The sequence below is a fragment of the Pseudophryne corroboree genome, chromosome 9, assembly GCF_028390025.1.
Source record: "Pseudophryne corroboree isolate aPseCor3 chromosome 9, aPseCor3.hap2, whole genome shotgun sequence".
In the NCBI taxonomy this organism is placed as follows: domain Eukaryota; kingdom Metazoa; phylum Chordata; class Amphibia; order Anura; family Myobatrachidae; genus Pseudophryne; species Pseudophryne corroboree.
This window is the reverse complement of record NC_086452.1, coordinates 167852420-167869499: the sequence shown is the minus strand read 5'-3', so window position 1 is coordinate 167869499 and position 17080 is coordinate 167852420. Positions and strand designations below refer to the sequence as shown.

General features: G+C 45.9%; 1 protein-coding gene across 3 annotated transcripts in view; it reads right to left on the bottom strand.

The window, feature by feature from the left end:
• The window catches only part of GTF2B (general transcription factor IIB), a 108887-nt gene that overhangs the window by 58999 nt on the left and 32808 nt on the right, over positions 1–17080 (bottom strand). The window contains exon 2 of one of the 3 annotated variants that reach the window (XM_063939949.1): positions 7239–7290. The exons of the other annotated variants lie outside the window; for them this stretch is intronic. Coding sequence (XP_063796019.1) covers positions 7239–7264 — 26 coding nt within the window. The 5' untranslated portion in view covers positions 7265–7290. The remainder of the gene's footprint in view (positions 1–7238; positions 7291–17080) is intronic. 3 annotated transcript variants of the gene reach the window in all.

The following is a 17080-nucleotide window of genomic DNA, read 5'->3' as shown; positions in this document are numbered from 1 at the left end:
CCACCACAATTCCTATACTCCACTCCATGTGTGTGCTCTTTAATACGTTCTTGCAATTCGATTTTGGGTGCTAATATCGTGACCAGATTACACTGCAAATGCATTGATAAATGGGTCCCTTTGACTTTATTGTAAGTAGGTCACTTCTTGTGAGGGCAGCCTCAGGTGATGAAAATGGTGGAAGACTTACTAGAAGAAATGTTTGCATATAACTGAACTTAGATGAGATTAATTTTAAATTAAGGTGAGGCCAAGAGATAAGGATGCATCACCACTACAGGAGAGTCAGGTGCCCTCACCACAGCAGTGGAGTCAGGAGCCCCCACTAAACAGGCCCCCCATTACCTCGAATAAGGCAAGCACCACAAGTCCCGACTGCAGGTGAGGCAAGCACCACACCATCAGATAGGCAAGTGCCCCCACCACCACCGGAGAGGCATGCATCCCCCTCCAACACTGGAGGTATATGCCCCCATTCACACCATCGGAGAGTCATGCACCACCACCAGAAAAGGTGCGTGCAGGCACATAATGTTGTATTCGTACTATAAAAGCAATTTGTGGGTACAACTATACTTGTACAGAAAAAAACAACCCCCCACTGTGAAATCTAAGTTCTAATAGCATGGAATATCTCAGTGCTTATATTTTACAGCTATTATACACATTTCCAGCTACAAGATAAACCCCTGTACAAAATTCATCACTTTTACATGAATGGACAGGTGCCTTTTATACATGTAACAAAAATGACCTCCAACTAATGGGTCTAGTTGCAGGCTATCTATAGGTGGGATCCACAAACTGGGAAACTGTTTCCCTACAGGAATAAAAGGGAACAATTAAAATTAGAAGACCGGCGAATAGCACCAGGAAATAGCTCCTGGGGTTATGCAATACGGTGCCCTGTGACACCCAACTACAGGATTTCTTCTCTCACCCCAGGAGGGGTGCGAGCAGAAATCTGACAAAAGTGCCAGCGCAATGCTGATTTCTGCCCTTAGCACTTAAGTTGAAGAATGCCAGTTCTCCTGACAAAACACCACCCTGTTTAGTCCGGGAAAACAGGCATTCTCCAACTTAACACTGCCCTGTACGGAATAGCCCCGGGAACTAATTCCCAGTGCTATTCAACTGTCTTCGAATTGAATCGTGACCATTGGGAGAGATGCATCAAGCAACCTAAGAAGTTGAGTAGTTGCCCGTAGCAACCAATCAGGTAAATTCAACAAAATGATATGATAAAAGTTGATCGGTTGCTATGGGCTTGATTCAATTCAGGGCGGATTGAATAGCAGGAATCAAATCCCAGTGCTTTTCAAGTCAGAGCCCTGTGACACCCTACAGGAGGATTTCCTCTCACCCCCCTCCGGGGGTGTAACAGAAATCAGACATAAGTGCTGGCACAAAACCGATTTCTGCCCTTAGCACGGCAGAAACAGCATTGCATCGGGCACTTTAAGCTGAGAATGCTAGTTCTCAGCAAAACACCCCGTCTATTCTGTGAGAACTGGCCTTCCCCAACATGACAGCACACTGAACTGAATAGCACTGGGAACTAATTCCCGGCGCTATTCAATCCACGCAGAATTGAATAGAGCCCTAAAAAGCTTGATACATCTCCCCCATTGTGACCATGTTGATTTTTTTTTTTTTTTAAAGCTATTAACAATTGCTTCTAAAGAGATCTTACAATATTAATTACTCTTCATCCTTTATCCACCAAAACAAAGTTCAAGGAGAATACAAGATTACTAGATGTGTGACTATTTCCTCTTTGACACCAAGTAGGATAGAGCCACCAAAACACGCACACCCTGTCATTTTACACACTCCCTTCAAATAGTAGTTTGATTCATATTTCAGTGCCATTATAAACATTATAGCTGCATTGCAATTATATGTAGTCATCCAACCTATCAGGTCACATTTTTGAGAGGATTTCCTTATTGCAAACAGCCTAACAAAAAAAGGTACCCATACCGGCAGTGTAACACGACACAAATGTCACACTGCACTTTTCTAGCTACACAAGTGATTGCTGGGGTGGGTGGCTTATTATGGAACGACAAGACCTTACTGTGGCAATATTTTGTAACATGCTATAAACATGAATGCAGATCTGTGATTACTCAATTTATGAAGACTTTAGAGTGATCAGTCCACAAGCAAGACTGTTATGGCTCTATAGTTTTATTATGGCAAAACCTTCCCAGCAATTACATGAGAAATGTTCAGTTACACCCCTGAGAATACAAAAGTTAAAAAGCAGAATTGTAAATGTGAGATCTGGTTGTTGTTTTTGTTTGTTCTGTTTTCCATATAAAGTCTATGGGGCAGATTCAAATTGTTTTGTTCAAGTACAGGTTAGGGCTATCAAACCACAGAGTTCAAACATTTCAGCAAGCACCTCAGGAGACTGCGAGCTTAAATACGTCTCCCCAACTGCGTGCACACCTAAACGGAGCAACAATTGAATTGCTCTGTTGGGCGCCATCTAGTGGCGGCCAGGGAGACCACCAATTGGCTATGATGTGTGGAATATATTGCATTAGTTTAAATACCTTTCGTAAGTAAGGGTAGCATTGTAGATAAATGTGGGTGAGAAGTTTAAAAACCACACAATGAAAAAAACATCTAAATGGACAACAATGGGATGCTTCACGAGTTGTTTCATTCCTGCCTATACTAGGCACTACCATCAGCATATAACGTTTTCCTGCACAGAGCTAAAGACACTTTGGTGACACCATATAAATAATAGAGTGTTCACGCTAGGCTGTATTAGCAAGGCGCCACGCCCTGCCCGATTTTTTAAGGACAAAACCCGCCCTGCCCTTTCTGCGGTACCCTGCTAAAACAGCCGCCCGCTTTCTGCCCTCCCAGCGTGTTCATTCACGCTGTGGGAGCGCTTGGGGGAAGCCCAGCACCTCCATAGGTGCTGGGCACGCCCCCAACAGTGACGCCGCTGGCCGCCCACGACCCCCGTCTGTGGGCTGAACCGCCCACTTGTAGTACGTAGTTTGATCACGCCCCATATTTGCATGGCCATGCCCCCTTTTGGCGCACACACACTCGTGCGCCCTACCCTGCCCCACTGCTAGAGTGAACACTAACAATATTTTCTAGAAAATTTCATATGAGAAAAATTTAAAATTATTAGTGCTTTTAAAAAAGGGGGTGAATGACGCCAGAGCTTCGTACAGGTGTCAGTGCCGCAGGCGCACAAATTTTTCATGGCCTCCTGAGGTGGCAAGCAGAAATGTACAAAAAGTCTGGTTTGGGCATACTAACCAGGACTTTAGACAGCAGGGTTCAGCTGCTTTATGCAATTACGCTCCGTGCTTTTGTCACGAAAAGTGCAATAATTAATGGGTGCCCAGAACAATTGAACAACTCCATCAACTTCCTATTAGTGTGGTACTTAAAATTATTTAATTTATCCCAGCATGTGAAAACAGCAGTCTTATCCATCACAAAGCTGTACAATAATGGTGAAATAAGGAGATTTATGGTAAGAATTTACCTTTGTTAAATCTTTCTGCGAGGTACACTGGATTCCACAGGGAATATCGGGGTGTAGAGTAGGGGTGTATTCCACAAGGAACAACATCAGGGATGTCCTAAAGTAGTTCCTCAAGGGAGGGGACGCACTGTAGGGGGCACAAGAACCTGGCGTCCAAAGGAGGCATCCTGGGAGGCGGAAGTATCAAAGGTATAGAACCTAATGAACGTGTTCACTGATGACCATGTAGCCGCCTTGCACAATTGTTCAAGGGTCGCACCACAGCGGGCTGTCCAAGAAGGTCCAACAGACCGAGCAGAATGGGCTTTAATGGTATCAGGAGCTGGAAGGCCAGCCTGTACATAAGCATGTGCAATCACCATTCTAATTCATCTGGCCAAGGTCTGCTTATTAGCAGGCCAGCCACGTTTGTGAAAACCAAAAACGAACAGTGTCAGATTTCCGAACCGACTCCGTTCTTTTCACATATATACGGAGAGCCCATACCACATCCAGAGACTCCTCTTTGGATGACAAACCTGGAGAGGTAAATGCCGGAACCACAATTTCTTGGTTAAGGTGGAAAGAAGATACCACCTTAGGCAGATAACCAGGGAGGGGCCTAAGAACCACCCGGTCACGGTGAAAAATCAGGTATGGTGACCGACAGGATAAGGCACCTAAATCCGAAACACGTCTAGCAGAGGCAATAGCCAGCAAAAACAAGACCTTAAGAGTAAGCCATTTAAGTTCCACCGACACTAGGGGTTCAAAAGGAGCCTCTTGTAAGGCATCCAGAACAACCGACAAATTCCAAGGAGCCACAGGAGGAATGTAGGGAGGCTGAATTCGGAGAACACCCTTAGTGAAGGTATGATCATCAGGCAAAGTCGCAATCTTTCTCTGAAACCAAAATCGACAAAGCTGAAATATGAACCTTGAGAAAGGCCAGAGGCAAGCCTAAGTCCAGGCCCTGTTGCAGAAAAGCAAACAGATTGGCAGTACTGAATTTGAATACATCAACATTCTTAGCAGCACACCATGTGAAATAAGAATTCCAGACCCTATAATAAATCCGAGCCGAAGCCGGTTTACGGGTTTTCAACATAGAGATTGAATGACCGCCTCAGAAAAACCTTTGGCCCTTAGGACGGAAGCTTCAAGAGCCACGCTGTCAAAGCCAGTCGGGCTAAACCCTGGTAGACACAGGGGCCCTGAACGAGGAGGTCTGGGCATTGTCGAAGTAGAAGAGGACGCGCTATCGAGAGACCCTGTAGGTCTGAGAACAAATGCCGTCTGGACTACGCTGGAGCGATCAGAAGTAGAATTCTTCCTTCTTGCTTGAACTTATTACCCTGGGCAGGAGCGACACCGGAGGGAACACGTACGGAAGCCGAAAGTTCCATGGAATTGCCAGTGCGTCCACGAACGCTGCTTGAGTATCCCATGTTCTTGCTCTGTAGACCGGAACCTTGTGATTGTGTCGGGACGCCATCAGGTCTACATCTGGTAGGCCCCACTTGTCCACTAGGAGTTGAAATACTTCTGGAAGGCTCCACTCTCCAGCATGTACGTCCTGACGACTGAGGATGTCCACTTCCCAGTTGAGGACTCACGGAATGAACACTGCCGATATGGCTGGCTGATGGCATTCTGCCCACGGAAGTATCCTTGACACTTCCCTCATTGCCATGTGGCTTCAAGTGCCGCCTTGATGATTTATATACCGTGGTGTTTGACTGTACTTGAACCGGCCTATTCTGTATCCAAGGCAGGGCTACTGTCAGTGCATTGAACACTGCCCGCAGTTCCAGAATGTTTATCGGGAGGAGAGACTCCTCCCCGGTCCACTAACCCTGAAGAGTGTTGCGCCAAAACCGCGCCCCAACCCCTCAGACTGGCATCCGTCAGCAGAACCCAGTTGGAGATCCAGAAGGGACGGCCCCTGCTCAATCGTTGATCATGGAGCCACTCCATAGTTCTTTTCAGGGCTGCTGGAGCAGCCCTCCCTGTTAGTGACCTGCTTGCAGGCAACAACTTACAAGCTGACCTCCTGTGCACGGAGGAGGGGTTATAGAGGAGGCGGCGCTATGCATCTTGGGAACAGTCAAAGCTTTTAGCCTGTTGGTGCCTCGAATCAAGATCCTACTCTGATGTTATTCCCTGTGGAATACAGTGTACCCTGCTACAGAAAACCTGATATAGGAACCTGCTAAACAAGTAGAAATAGTGGCGTCATCAAACAGCCACTAAATGGACCAGTGTCCTAAAATGTCTGCTTAGTATTAAAGCCATTAATAAGTAAGGTGCTATATGGTTACACAGCAAAGAACAGCGTAGTGACCTGGATATACAGAAATTAGGGACATACAAGGGAGATAAAGTAAATGCAGACATGAATACAAAAGGCAGTTTCGCACATATTTTAGCGACTGCACGGGGGACTGTGAAAAGAAACGTTGTGCTGTTCGTGCCCGGAGAAATAACTGCAATGCTCCATGGTGGAGCCAATGTGCGGCAGCCGGCGTGAACAATTGAATTGTTTGGCGGTCTAAGTTTCCTGTTTAAACAGTATTATTTAAACTCCCACTGTGCACATATGCATAACATGCTGAAACAGACATGGTTTAGCAGCCTAAAACTGCTAAACCCGTATAAAGTCCTGCTTTAAGCGTCCGTGTAGTGGAGAGTTTGCACACGTCTTATCGCACCTCAGTAGGGTTGCGAGAAAAAGGTGACCTACATGGCTGCTGGGCGCCCAATCGGCAGAATAATTGAATTGCTGCGTACATCATCCTTAGGTTGTTATGTGGTAAGGTACTGGATTCACATATTTTATGATTGGCAGCATCCAGCACTGGTTTTATTTATTACACTGACCATAAATAATTTGAATTGGTCCTGGACTACCAACCCAGGGCACCCCTGCAAGTACACTGAAGCACCCAGTTTGGGAACCATTGCCCTACAGCATCATTTTTAATCCTGTTTGGTGTGCAACTGACACTGTATTATAGCTGTACAGTAAACCATGAATCCCCTATTGCATCTCATGGTATCGAGTGGTTTATAGTAACATTTTCCATTAATAACTTTAAGGGTAAACTTTCTATATTACATTTAATAAATCTAAGGATGGTACATTTGCTTCTGCCACATTTATAACAATTATGGGGATAAATTCAATGCAGATTGAGGGAGCTCCCAGAGTTATTTAATCCAGCGCGATGCTAACTTGGAGAATGGCCGTACTTCCGGACTAAACAGTGTGTTTATAGTCACGATAACTGGCATCCTCTGACTAAACTGCCTCGCCACGATGTGGCACTAGGTCACAATACAGCATTGCGTACCTAGCGCAGAATGGAATAGCTCTTGGTGCTCCCTCCCAGCGCTATTCAATCGGCATTGAATTGAATCCATGCATTGTTATTCTCTTTACACAAAGAACTCAGTCTATAATGATTGTTCATTACCAACTACTGTGACTCTGCTAAACAATCATAACAGGACTATATTATGCATCATAACAGGTGGTATGAAGGAGGTTTACCAGGAAGTCCACTGCAAAATACTTATGTGATGTGTCAATGTATGTCACAACTACATTACAAGCACATGTCAGGCACAGTAGCTGGTGGAGTGCACCTGCCACAGTCAATAAACAGTCTCATTCAACAATGTGTAACTACTCAAGTACTCCTAAGCACCCATCAGATCAGTCACCCCTTACTTGGAATCCAGGCTCTGCAGTTTCATTTCTAAGAAGCAGACGGAAACAAAGACTGTAGGATTGAAAAACAAAGTTACTAGCCAACATGCTTTGGAAGCAACACCGTAAAAGTAACTACAGTAACTTATCAATACAGCCGCCATACCAATCACACTTCACGGGCATCTCGGACAGTGTTTCAGATCAGGTTGCAGCATATGTATCTGAATCATGCTGTCTATAGGCAAGAAAGAGATAGGGATAGAATATATATATATATATATATATATATATATATATATATAAAAAAGATTATTTTTAGCCAAGTACTACCCTTACCAAAAATGTGTTGCCAAGTAAATTATTCAGTGTAGAGATATGCACAATGATAGATGTGACTATGTAACAAGGGCTCTCTGTATTACACTTACATAAATATCCATTCAGGCATACACAGCACATCAGTTTGAAGCAGTACGTCTCAAATCCAGTCCTCAGGATACACTACAGAGCATAATTTTCCAGGTCTCCTCACAAAATGGCAAGTGACATAATTAGAACCACCTGTGGATCTTTTAAAATCTCTCCAGCAAGGAGATATGGAAACCATGTACTGTTAGTGTGTCCCGAGTACTGGATTCCAGAAGCACCGTTAGAGTAAGAGAGGAGAATAGTAAAGCCTAGTGCGCATCAGCCACAGAAACTCAGCATTTACCTGGATCCATTTACAGCATTAATAATTGTGCCTGTGCTAATTTGACCAGAAACTCTGGATCAGCAGATGACACTGACATAAGTATCAGGGTGGCAGAAGCCATGGGATTAGGTGCCATTGAGGATGTTTAAGTAAGAGAAGGATAAGTACATGAGGGTTGAGGGCCCTGCCCGTGTGAACTTACAGTCTAAAGGCCCGTACACACTTGAACGGCCAATATACCGCGGGTCCGTCGGCCAGTGTGTACGGGCAGATATGTCTGTGAACTCAGTCGTTCACAGACATATCGCGTCGGCCCCGCAGCACAGCCGACGACCAATATATCTACAGATATATTTGCGCATCGCTGTGAGTGTGTATGGGAGGTTGGCCGTCCGCCCATACACATGCTGCGGCAGCCGTTGGTGGTGATTGACAGCTAAACTCAGCGGGCATGTACACACGCCCGCCCAGTTCATGACATCAGTTCCCGACGGATCGGGTAGTGTGTATGCACAGCACACTGCCCGATCCGTCCATAGATATATCTGCCGATCAATTGATCGGCAGATATATCCATCAGTGTGTACCCACCTTTAAGGACATAAAAATTTTTTTTTTAACAAATAACTTTCAACTATACTTAAAAAAAATTTACAAGTAAAAAAAAAATAAAATTTTTTTTTTATATATATATATATATATATATATATATATATATATATATATATATATATATTCAAAACAAAATACTCTCCCTCTGCGCTAAAGGATTAATCCAATTAAAACTATCACTACAATTGGTGCAAAAATAATGATTTAAAGGAGGCTGCTAGGTTCCCTGTTAGAAGGAACTCACAGATAGAAATATAACAGTAGAAGAACTGGCACCAAAGTGTCTTATCAACACCCAAATTTTTTTTACCAGAAAGTGTACAAGGGGCTTATGCCCTAAAAACAATTGATAACATGTTCCATCTTAAAAAATGTTTATTAAAACAAGATAATAACACAAATTGTTATAGAGGAGATATATTGTATTCACATTCGTAGCACTCTGATTTTAAGGGTTAAAAAACAATTGTGGGTTATCTGTACTGTGATGTTATGTCTCTGCACCAACATTAAGGAGAAAGAGGAGAATTTTGTGAATAACCCACAATTGTGCGTGTGCATATATATATATATATATATATATATATATATATATATATATATATATATATATATATATATAAATATATAAGTCATATTGCCGGCACTCACTTGTCCATTACAGCATGCCCCGGTGCAGCGTCATTAGATTCACAGCTCCATATAAGAAACGGCACTCAGTCGAGATAATCAGCAAAGTACAAAACTGTATTGACCACAATAAGGAGGCATTTATACAGTTGATGCAAACAAATGCTAGACCATCGCCCATTAAATATACCTACCAAGTCAGTGAGACCTCTCTCAATTACTTAGATGTTCAGGTATCTCTGGTAGGGGGCAGGCTCAGTACGAGCCTTTATTCCAAACCCACGGATAAGAATGTACTCCTTCGGGCCAATAGCCATCATCCCAAGCCTTTGAAAGAAGGACTCCCTCGATCACAGATGATCAGGGCCTCTAGAATCAAAAGTGATCGTTCCACTTTGAATCAAGAACTGGACAATATGATTTCCAAATTTATGGCCAGAGGATACGATCCAAGAAAATTAAAACTACAAAAGGCAGAAGTTATGGCGATTCCGAGAGAGACCCTGCTGAAACCATCCATGAAGGATGATAAACAAATTATCCCATTTGTCAATAAATTTAATATTGCCAGCCCAGTGATCCAAAGGGCAACAAGGGCTTTGTGGCCCATTGTAGCAACAGATAGTACAGTTCAGGGGTTCAGGGACAAACGTCCCATGATGTGTTTCTCTAGAGGCCGTAATATCAAAGATACTATAGTACACACAGATATTACAGGGTTTCAGGCTACAAGAGGTAAAGCATCATCCTCTTTTCTTAGTAAACAACCGGGCTGTTATAGATGCCTTAAGTGCACTACATGCACTATCATGATCATTGGGTCAACTTTTAAAAATCCACACAAAGATAACATTTATCAAATTTGTCATGTGTTGACTTGTACATTGACGCACATAGTGTATCTTCTTGCCACTGTGGACTCCACTATGTGGGCAAATCTATTCGCACAATGAGGGAAAGAATGGCCCTACATAGATTGTCTATTAAACAAGCCCTATTAGGGAAGCAAGCAGAACAACCAGTAGCCAGGCATTTTGCAGTGGCAGGACATACGCTGAATGATCTTAGACATCAAATTATAGATCATGTACCCAAGAGCATCAGAGGGGGAGACAGAGACAGTTGGAAACAAGGTGTATCTATGAGCTGGACACCGTGAGGGCTAAAACACTACCCGGCTTTTGCCGGCCGGGAAAAAGCCGGACGGCTTTTTCCCGTGCCGGCATTGTAGTTAACAGTGCGAGGGCTAGGGTCCCTTCACACTGCACGGCCCCGGCCCGGCTGCCGGGTTGCAGCCGGGTCTCACCACTGGAAGGTCCGGCTGCCGGGCGGGCGCCGGGCCGTCTTTGCAGCCAGTGAACCGTGTGTGTGTGTGTGTGTGTGAGAAGGGGAGCTTTCACACAACGGTTTTTTTCCAAGCCGTGTCTGATGCTGCGCATGCGCTCAGCATCACACATGGCTCAAATCCGTCCTGTGTGACAGACTGCCGGTTTCTCCCGGATGGCAAAAAGCCGGACAAAGTTTGTCCGGCTTTTTGCCATCCGGGAGAAACCGGCCAGTGTGTTATAGCCCTTAACCCTCTAGGATTGAATGAAAAATTCTCATGGAATGTGTTTTTATAGCCACACATTGGACTATTGATTATCCTGATTTATGAAGGGCAGTAACAATAGGGCAGAGCATTGTGATGATAATCGTGGAGTACACGGAGTCCTGAGAGGTTGACGGTGGGGGAGGGTTCAGTGAGGGGGGAGGTGGACACAGGGCCAGGAACATAAGTTTTTTACATATACAGGATCCCAAGTGTGGGTAAGTTAGAGTCATTTTTGTATTGGGTTTTTCCATACAGTCAGGAGTTTAGTTAGATTGCTATAGGTGGTTGGATAACCATTATATTGCTTGCCATTAGAGTCCAGAATCATTGGCGACAGCCTCCCTATAAGGGGAGGGCAGCAAAATACCAGCATGCAGCAGCACTTTATGCAGATATTAGGGGGCGGGGATTCACTTTTTTATTTTTTATTGTACTTTTACATATACATTATATTATATCCTTCAGTATTTTTTTCATTTAGTGTTTTGATAGGGTCACAGCTTCCAACAATAGATATTGTTTATAAATCTTTTTATAAATTATTGGATATGCTGACATATTGAGTCAGCATTATTAAATTTTCCGAAGTAATATGCACCTATACACATCAGTATTGAGTAAGGTATGGAGTTTATATTTGTCCGTTTTGTTTGTAGATTGGAATAATGTATCACGACAGTGCTCCAATAGGGGCTTTTTTACTGCAACATAGGACTGGTTGTTTAGAAGTGTGCCTTACATTAGAATTCAGGAGGGCAGCAATTACCTGGGTCCTGGCTCTACCCCAGCACTCACTGATCAGCTCACCAATTTGTAATATTTTAATGTAGTATAGCCTGCTGTCACCTAAAATACATTCTTTTTCCATGAAGTGGAGGGTCTCTGTTGATAGACACTACTATGGTGTGCGTTAAGGAAGTGGGGAGGATCATAGGAACTGCACTAGGATGTCGGGGCCAGCCAGCGTCGTGGTTGCCGAGACAACCGGACGGCGCAGGGAGGGTGACGTCACAGGAGAGGGACCAGCGTCGGAGCGGAAGTCCGTGACGCTGATCCGAGCGGGATGCACTGGCGGGCTTCTTCACAGCATATAAGGTAATCACTTGTGTAATGTATGTATGTTACTCACCTTTACAAAGGGGGCATGCGAGCCCCGAAATGTTGGGTTTGGACTTGATGTGAATAATAAGAATTTACTCACCGGTAATTTTATTTCTCGTAGTCCGTAGTGGATGCTGGGAACTCCGTAAGGACCATGGGGAATAGCGGGCTCCGCAGGAGACTGGGCACTCTAAAAGAAAGATTAGGTACTATCTGGTGTGCACTGGCTGCTCCCTCTATGCCCCTCCTCAAGACCTCAGTTAGGGAAACTGTGCCCGGAAGAGCTGACACAATAAGGAAAGGATTTGGAATCCCGGGTAAGACTCATACCAGCCACACCAATCACACCGTACAACTCGTGATACTATACCCAGTTAACAGTATGAACAACAACTGAGCCTCACGAAAAGATGGCTCATAACAATAACCCTTTAGTTAGGCAATAACTATATACAAGTATTGCAGACAATCCGCACTTAGGATGGGCGCCCAGCATCCACTACGAACTACGAGAAATAGAATTACTGGTGAGTAAATTCTTATTTTCTCTGACGTCCTAGTGGATGCTGGGAACTCCGTAAGGACCATGGGGATTATACCAAAGCTCCCAAACTGGCAGGAGAGTGCGGATGACTCTGCAGCACCAAATGAGCAAACTCAAGGTCCTCCTCAGCCAGGGTATCAAACTTGTAGAATTTTGCAAATGTGTTTGAACCCGACCAAGTAGCAGCTCGGCAAAGCTGTAAAGCCGAGACCCCTCGGGCAGACGCCCAAGAAGAGCCCACCTTCCTCGTGGAATGGGCTTTTACTGATTTAGGATGCGGCAGTCCAGCCGCAGAAAGTGCAAGTTGAATCGTGCTACAGATCCAGCGAGCAATAGTCTGCTTTGAAGCAGGAGCACCCAGCTTGTTGGGTGCCTACAGGATAAATAGCGAGTCAGTTTTCCTGACTCTAGCCATCCTGGAAACAGATTTTCAGGGCCCTGACTACGTCCAGCAACTTAGAATCCTCCAAGTCCCGAGTAGCCGCAGGCACCACAATAGGTTGGTTCAAATGAAACGCTGATACCACCTTAGGGAGAACTTGGGAACGAGTCCTCAATTCCGCCCTATCCATATGAAAAATCAGATAAGGGCTTTTACATGACAAAGCCGCTAATTCTGATACACGCCTGGCCGAAGACAAGGCCAACAGCATGACCACTTTCCGCGTGAGATATTTTTGCTCCACGGTTTTAAATGGCTCAACCAATGCGACTTTAGGAAATCCAACACCACGTTGAGATCCCAAGGTGCCACTGGAGGCACAAAAAGGGGGCTGAATATGCAGCACTCCTTCAACAAAAGTCTGAACTTCAGGCAGTGAAGCCAGTTCTTTTTGGAAGAAAATCGACAGAGCCAAAATCTGGACCTTAATGGAACCCAAGTTGAGGCTCATAGTCACTCCTGACTGTAGGAAGTGCAGAAATCGACCCAGCTGAAATTCCTCCGTTGGGGCCTTCCAGGCCTCACACCAAGCAACATATTTCCGCCATATGCGGTGATAATGTTTTGCGGTCACATCCTTCCTAGCTTTAATCAGCGTAGGAATGACTTCCTCCGGAATGCCCTTTTCCTTTAGGATCCGGTGTTCAACCGCCATGCCGTCAAACGCAGCCACGGTAAGTCTTGGAACAGACAGGGCCCCTGCAGTAGCAGGTCCTGTCTGAGCGGCAGAGGCCAAGGGTCCTCTGAGATCATTTCTTGAAGTTCTGGGTACCAAGCTCTTCTTGGCCAATCCGGAACAATGAGTATAGTTCTTACTCCTCTCCTTCTTATTATTCTCAGTACCTTGGGTACGAGAGGAAGAGGATGGAACACATACACCGACTGGTACACCCACGGTGTCACTAGAGCGTCCACAGCTATCGCCTGAGGGTCCCTTGACCTGGCGCAATATCTTTTTTGCTTTTTGTTGAGGCGGGACGCCATCATGTCCACCTGTGGCCGTTCCCAACGGTTCACAATCAGCTGGAAGACCTCTAGATGAAGTCCCCACTCTCCCGGGTGGAGGTCGTGCCTGCTGAGGAAGTCTGCTTCCCAGTTGTCCACTCCAGGAATGAACACTGCTGACAGTGCTATCACGTGATTCTCCGCCATCAAAGAATCCTTGTGGCTTCTGCCATTGCCACCCTGCTTCTTGTGCCGCCCTGGCGGTTTACATGGGCGACCGCTGTGATGTTGTCTGACTGAATCAGAACCGGTTGGTTTTGAAGCAGGGGTTCTGCTTGACTCAGGGCGTTGTAAATGTCCCTTAGTTCCAGAATATTTATGTGTAGGGAAGTTTCCTGACTTGACCATTGTCCTTGGAAGTTTCTTCCCTGGGTGACTGCCCCCCAACCTCGGAGGCTTGCATCCGTGGTCACCAGGACCCAGTCCTGTATGCCGAATCTGCGGCCTTCGGGCAGATGAGCACTCTGCAGCCACCACAGCAGAGACACCCTGGCCCTCGGGGACAGGGTGATTAACCGATGCATCTGGAGATGCGATCCGGACCACTTGTCCAACAGATCCCACTGGAAGATCCTTGCATGGAATCTGCCGAAGGAACTTGCTTCGTAAGAAGCTACCATCTTTCCCAGGACTCGCGATGCACCAACACCTGCTTTGGTTTCAGGAGGACCCTGACCAGAGATGATAATTCCTGGGCCTTCTCCTCCGGGAGAAATATCTTCTTCTGTTCTGTGTCCAGAATCATGCCCAAGAACAGCAGACGCGTCGCAGGAATCAGCTGCGACTTTGGGATATTCAGAATCCAGCAGTGCTGATGCAGCACTTCCTGAGATAGTGCCACGCCGACTAGCAACTGCTCTTTGGACCTCGCCTTTATAAGGAGATCGTCCAAGTACAGAAAAATCATAACTGCCTTCTTTCGGAGGAGCATCATCATTTCGGCCATTACCTTGGTAAATACCCACGGTGCCGTGGACAGACCAGACGGCAACGTCTGGAATTGGTAATGACAGTCCTGTACCACACCCTTGAGGTACTTTGAACTTGAACTTTTTTATATAAATGTTTAAGGATTTTAAATTTAGAATGGGTCTCACCGAACCGTCTGGTTTCAGTACCACAACATTGTTGAATAGTAACCCCGTCCCTGTTGGAGGGGTACCTTGATTATCACCTGCTGAAGATACAGCTTGTGAATTGCCGCCAGTACTACCTCCCTTTCTCTGAGGGCAGCAGGCAAGACTGATTTGAAGTAACAGCGAGGGGGAGTCGCCTCGAACTCCAGCTTGTATCCCTGTGATACTACTTGCAGAACCCAGGGATCCATCTGTGAGCGAACCCACTGGTCGCTGAAGTTCCGGAGACGTGCCCCCACCGCACCTGGCTCAGCCTGTGGAGCCCCAGCGTCATGCGGTGGACTTAGAGGAAGCGGGGGAAGATTTTTGATCCTGGGAACTGGCTGTCTGGTGCAGCCTTTTTCCTTCTTCCCTTGCCTCTGGCAGAAAGGAAGCGCCTTTGACCCGCTTGCTTTTCTGAGGCCGAAAGGACTGTACCTGATAATACGGTGCTTTCTTAGGCTGTGAGGGAACCTGAGGTAAAAATTTTGACTTCCCAGCTGTTGCTGTGGATACGAGGTCCGAGAGACCATCCCCAAACAATTCCTCACCCTTATAAGGCAGAATCTCCACGTGCCTTTTAGAATCAGCATCACCTGTCCACTGCCGGGTCCATAATACCCTCCTGGCAGAAATGGACATTGCATTAATTCTGGATGCCAGCCGGCAAATATCCCTCTGTGCATCCCTCATATATAAGACGACATCTTTAATATGCTCTATGGTTAGCAAAATAGTATCCCTGTCAAGGGTAACACTATTATCTGACAGGGTATCAGACCACGCTGCAGCAGCACTACACCTCCATGCTGAGGCAATTGCTGGTCTCAGTATTGTACCTGAGTGTGTATATACAGACTTCAGGATTTCCTCCTGCTTTCTATCAGCAGGCTCCTTCAAGGTGGCCGTATCCTGAGACGGCAGTGCCACCTTTTTTGACAAACGTGTGAGTGCCTTATCCACCCTAGGGGATATCTCCCAACGTGACCTATCCTCTGGCGGGAAAGGGTACGCCATTAGTAACTTTCTAGAAAATACCAGTTTCTTATCGGGGGAAACCCACGCTTCTTCACACACTTCATTCAATTCATCTGATGGGGGAACAAAACACTGGCTGCTTTTTCTCCCCAAACATAAAACCCCTTTTTAGTGGTACTTGGGTTAATGTCAGAAATGTGTAACACATTTTTCATTGCCGAAATCATGCAACGGATGCCCCTAGTGGATTGTGTATATGTCTCAACCTCGTCGACACTGGAGTCAGACTCCGTGTCGGCATCTGTGTCTGCCATCTGAGGTAGCGGCCGTTTTTGAGCCCCTGATGGCCTTTGAGACGCCTGGGCAGGCGCGGGCTGAGAAGCCGGCTGTCCCATGGCTGTTACGTCATCCAGCCTTTTATGTAAGGAGTTGACACTGTCGGTTAATACCTTCCACATATCCACCCACTCTGGTGTCGGCCCTGCAGGGGGTGACATCACATTTATCGGCACCTGCTCCGCCTCCACATAAGCCTCCTCATCAAACAAGTCGACACAGCCGTACCGACACCGCACACACAGGGAATGCTCAGACTGAGGACAGGACCCCACAAAGTCCTTTGGGGAGACAGAAAGTATGCCAGCACACACCACAGCGCTATTTAATCAGGGATTTACACTAATAGAAAGTGATTTTTCCCTATAGCTGCTTTTTATATACAGTTTGCGCCTAAATTTAGTGCCCCCCTCTCTTTTTAACCCTTTGAGCATGGAAACTGCAGGGGAGAGCCTGGGGAGCTGTCTTCCAGCTGCACTGTGAAGAGAAAATGGCGCCAGTGTGCTGAGGGAGATAGCCCCGCCCCTTTTTCGGCGGACTTCTCCCGCTCTTATAATTGTATTATGGCAGGGGATTTTTACACATATATAGATTAGGCTATATTATGTGTTGTTTGCCAAAGTTAAGGTACTCTAATTGCAGCCCAGGGCGCACCCCCCCCAGCGCCCTGCACCCATCAGTGACCGGAGTATGTGGTGTGCATAGGGAGCAATGGCGCACAGCTGCAGTGCTGTGCGCTACCTTAATGAAGACCGAAGTCTTCAGCCGCCGATTTCCAGGACGTTCTTCTTGCTTCTGGCTCTGTAAGG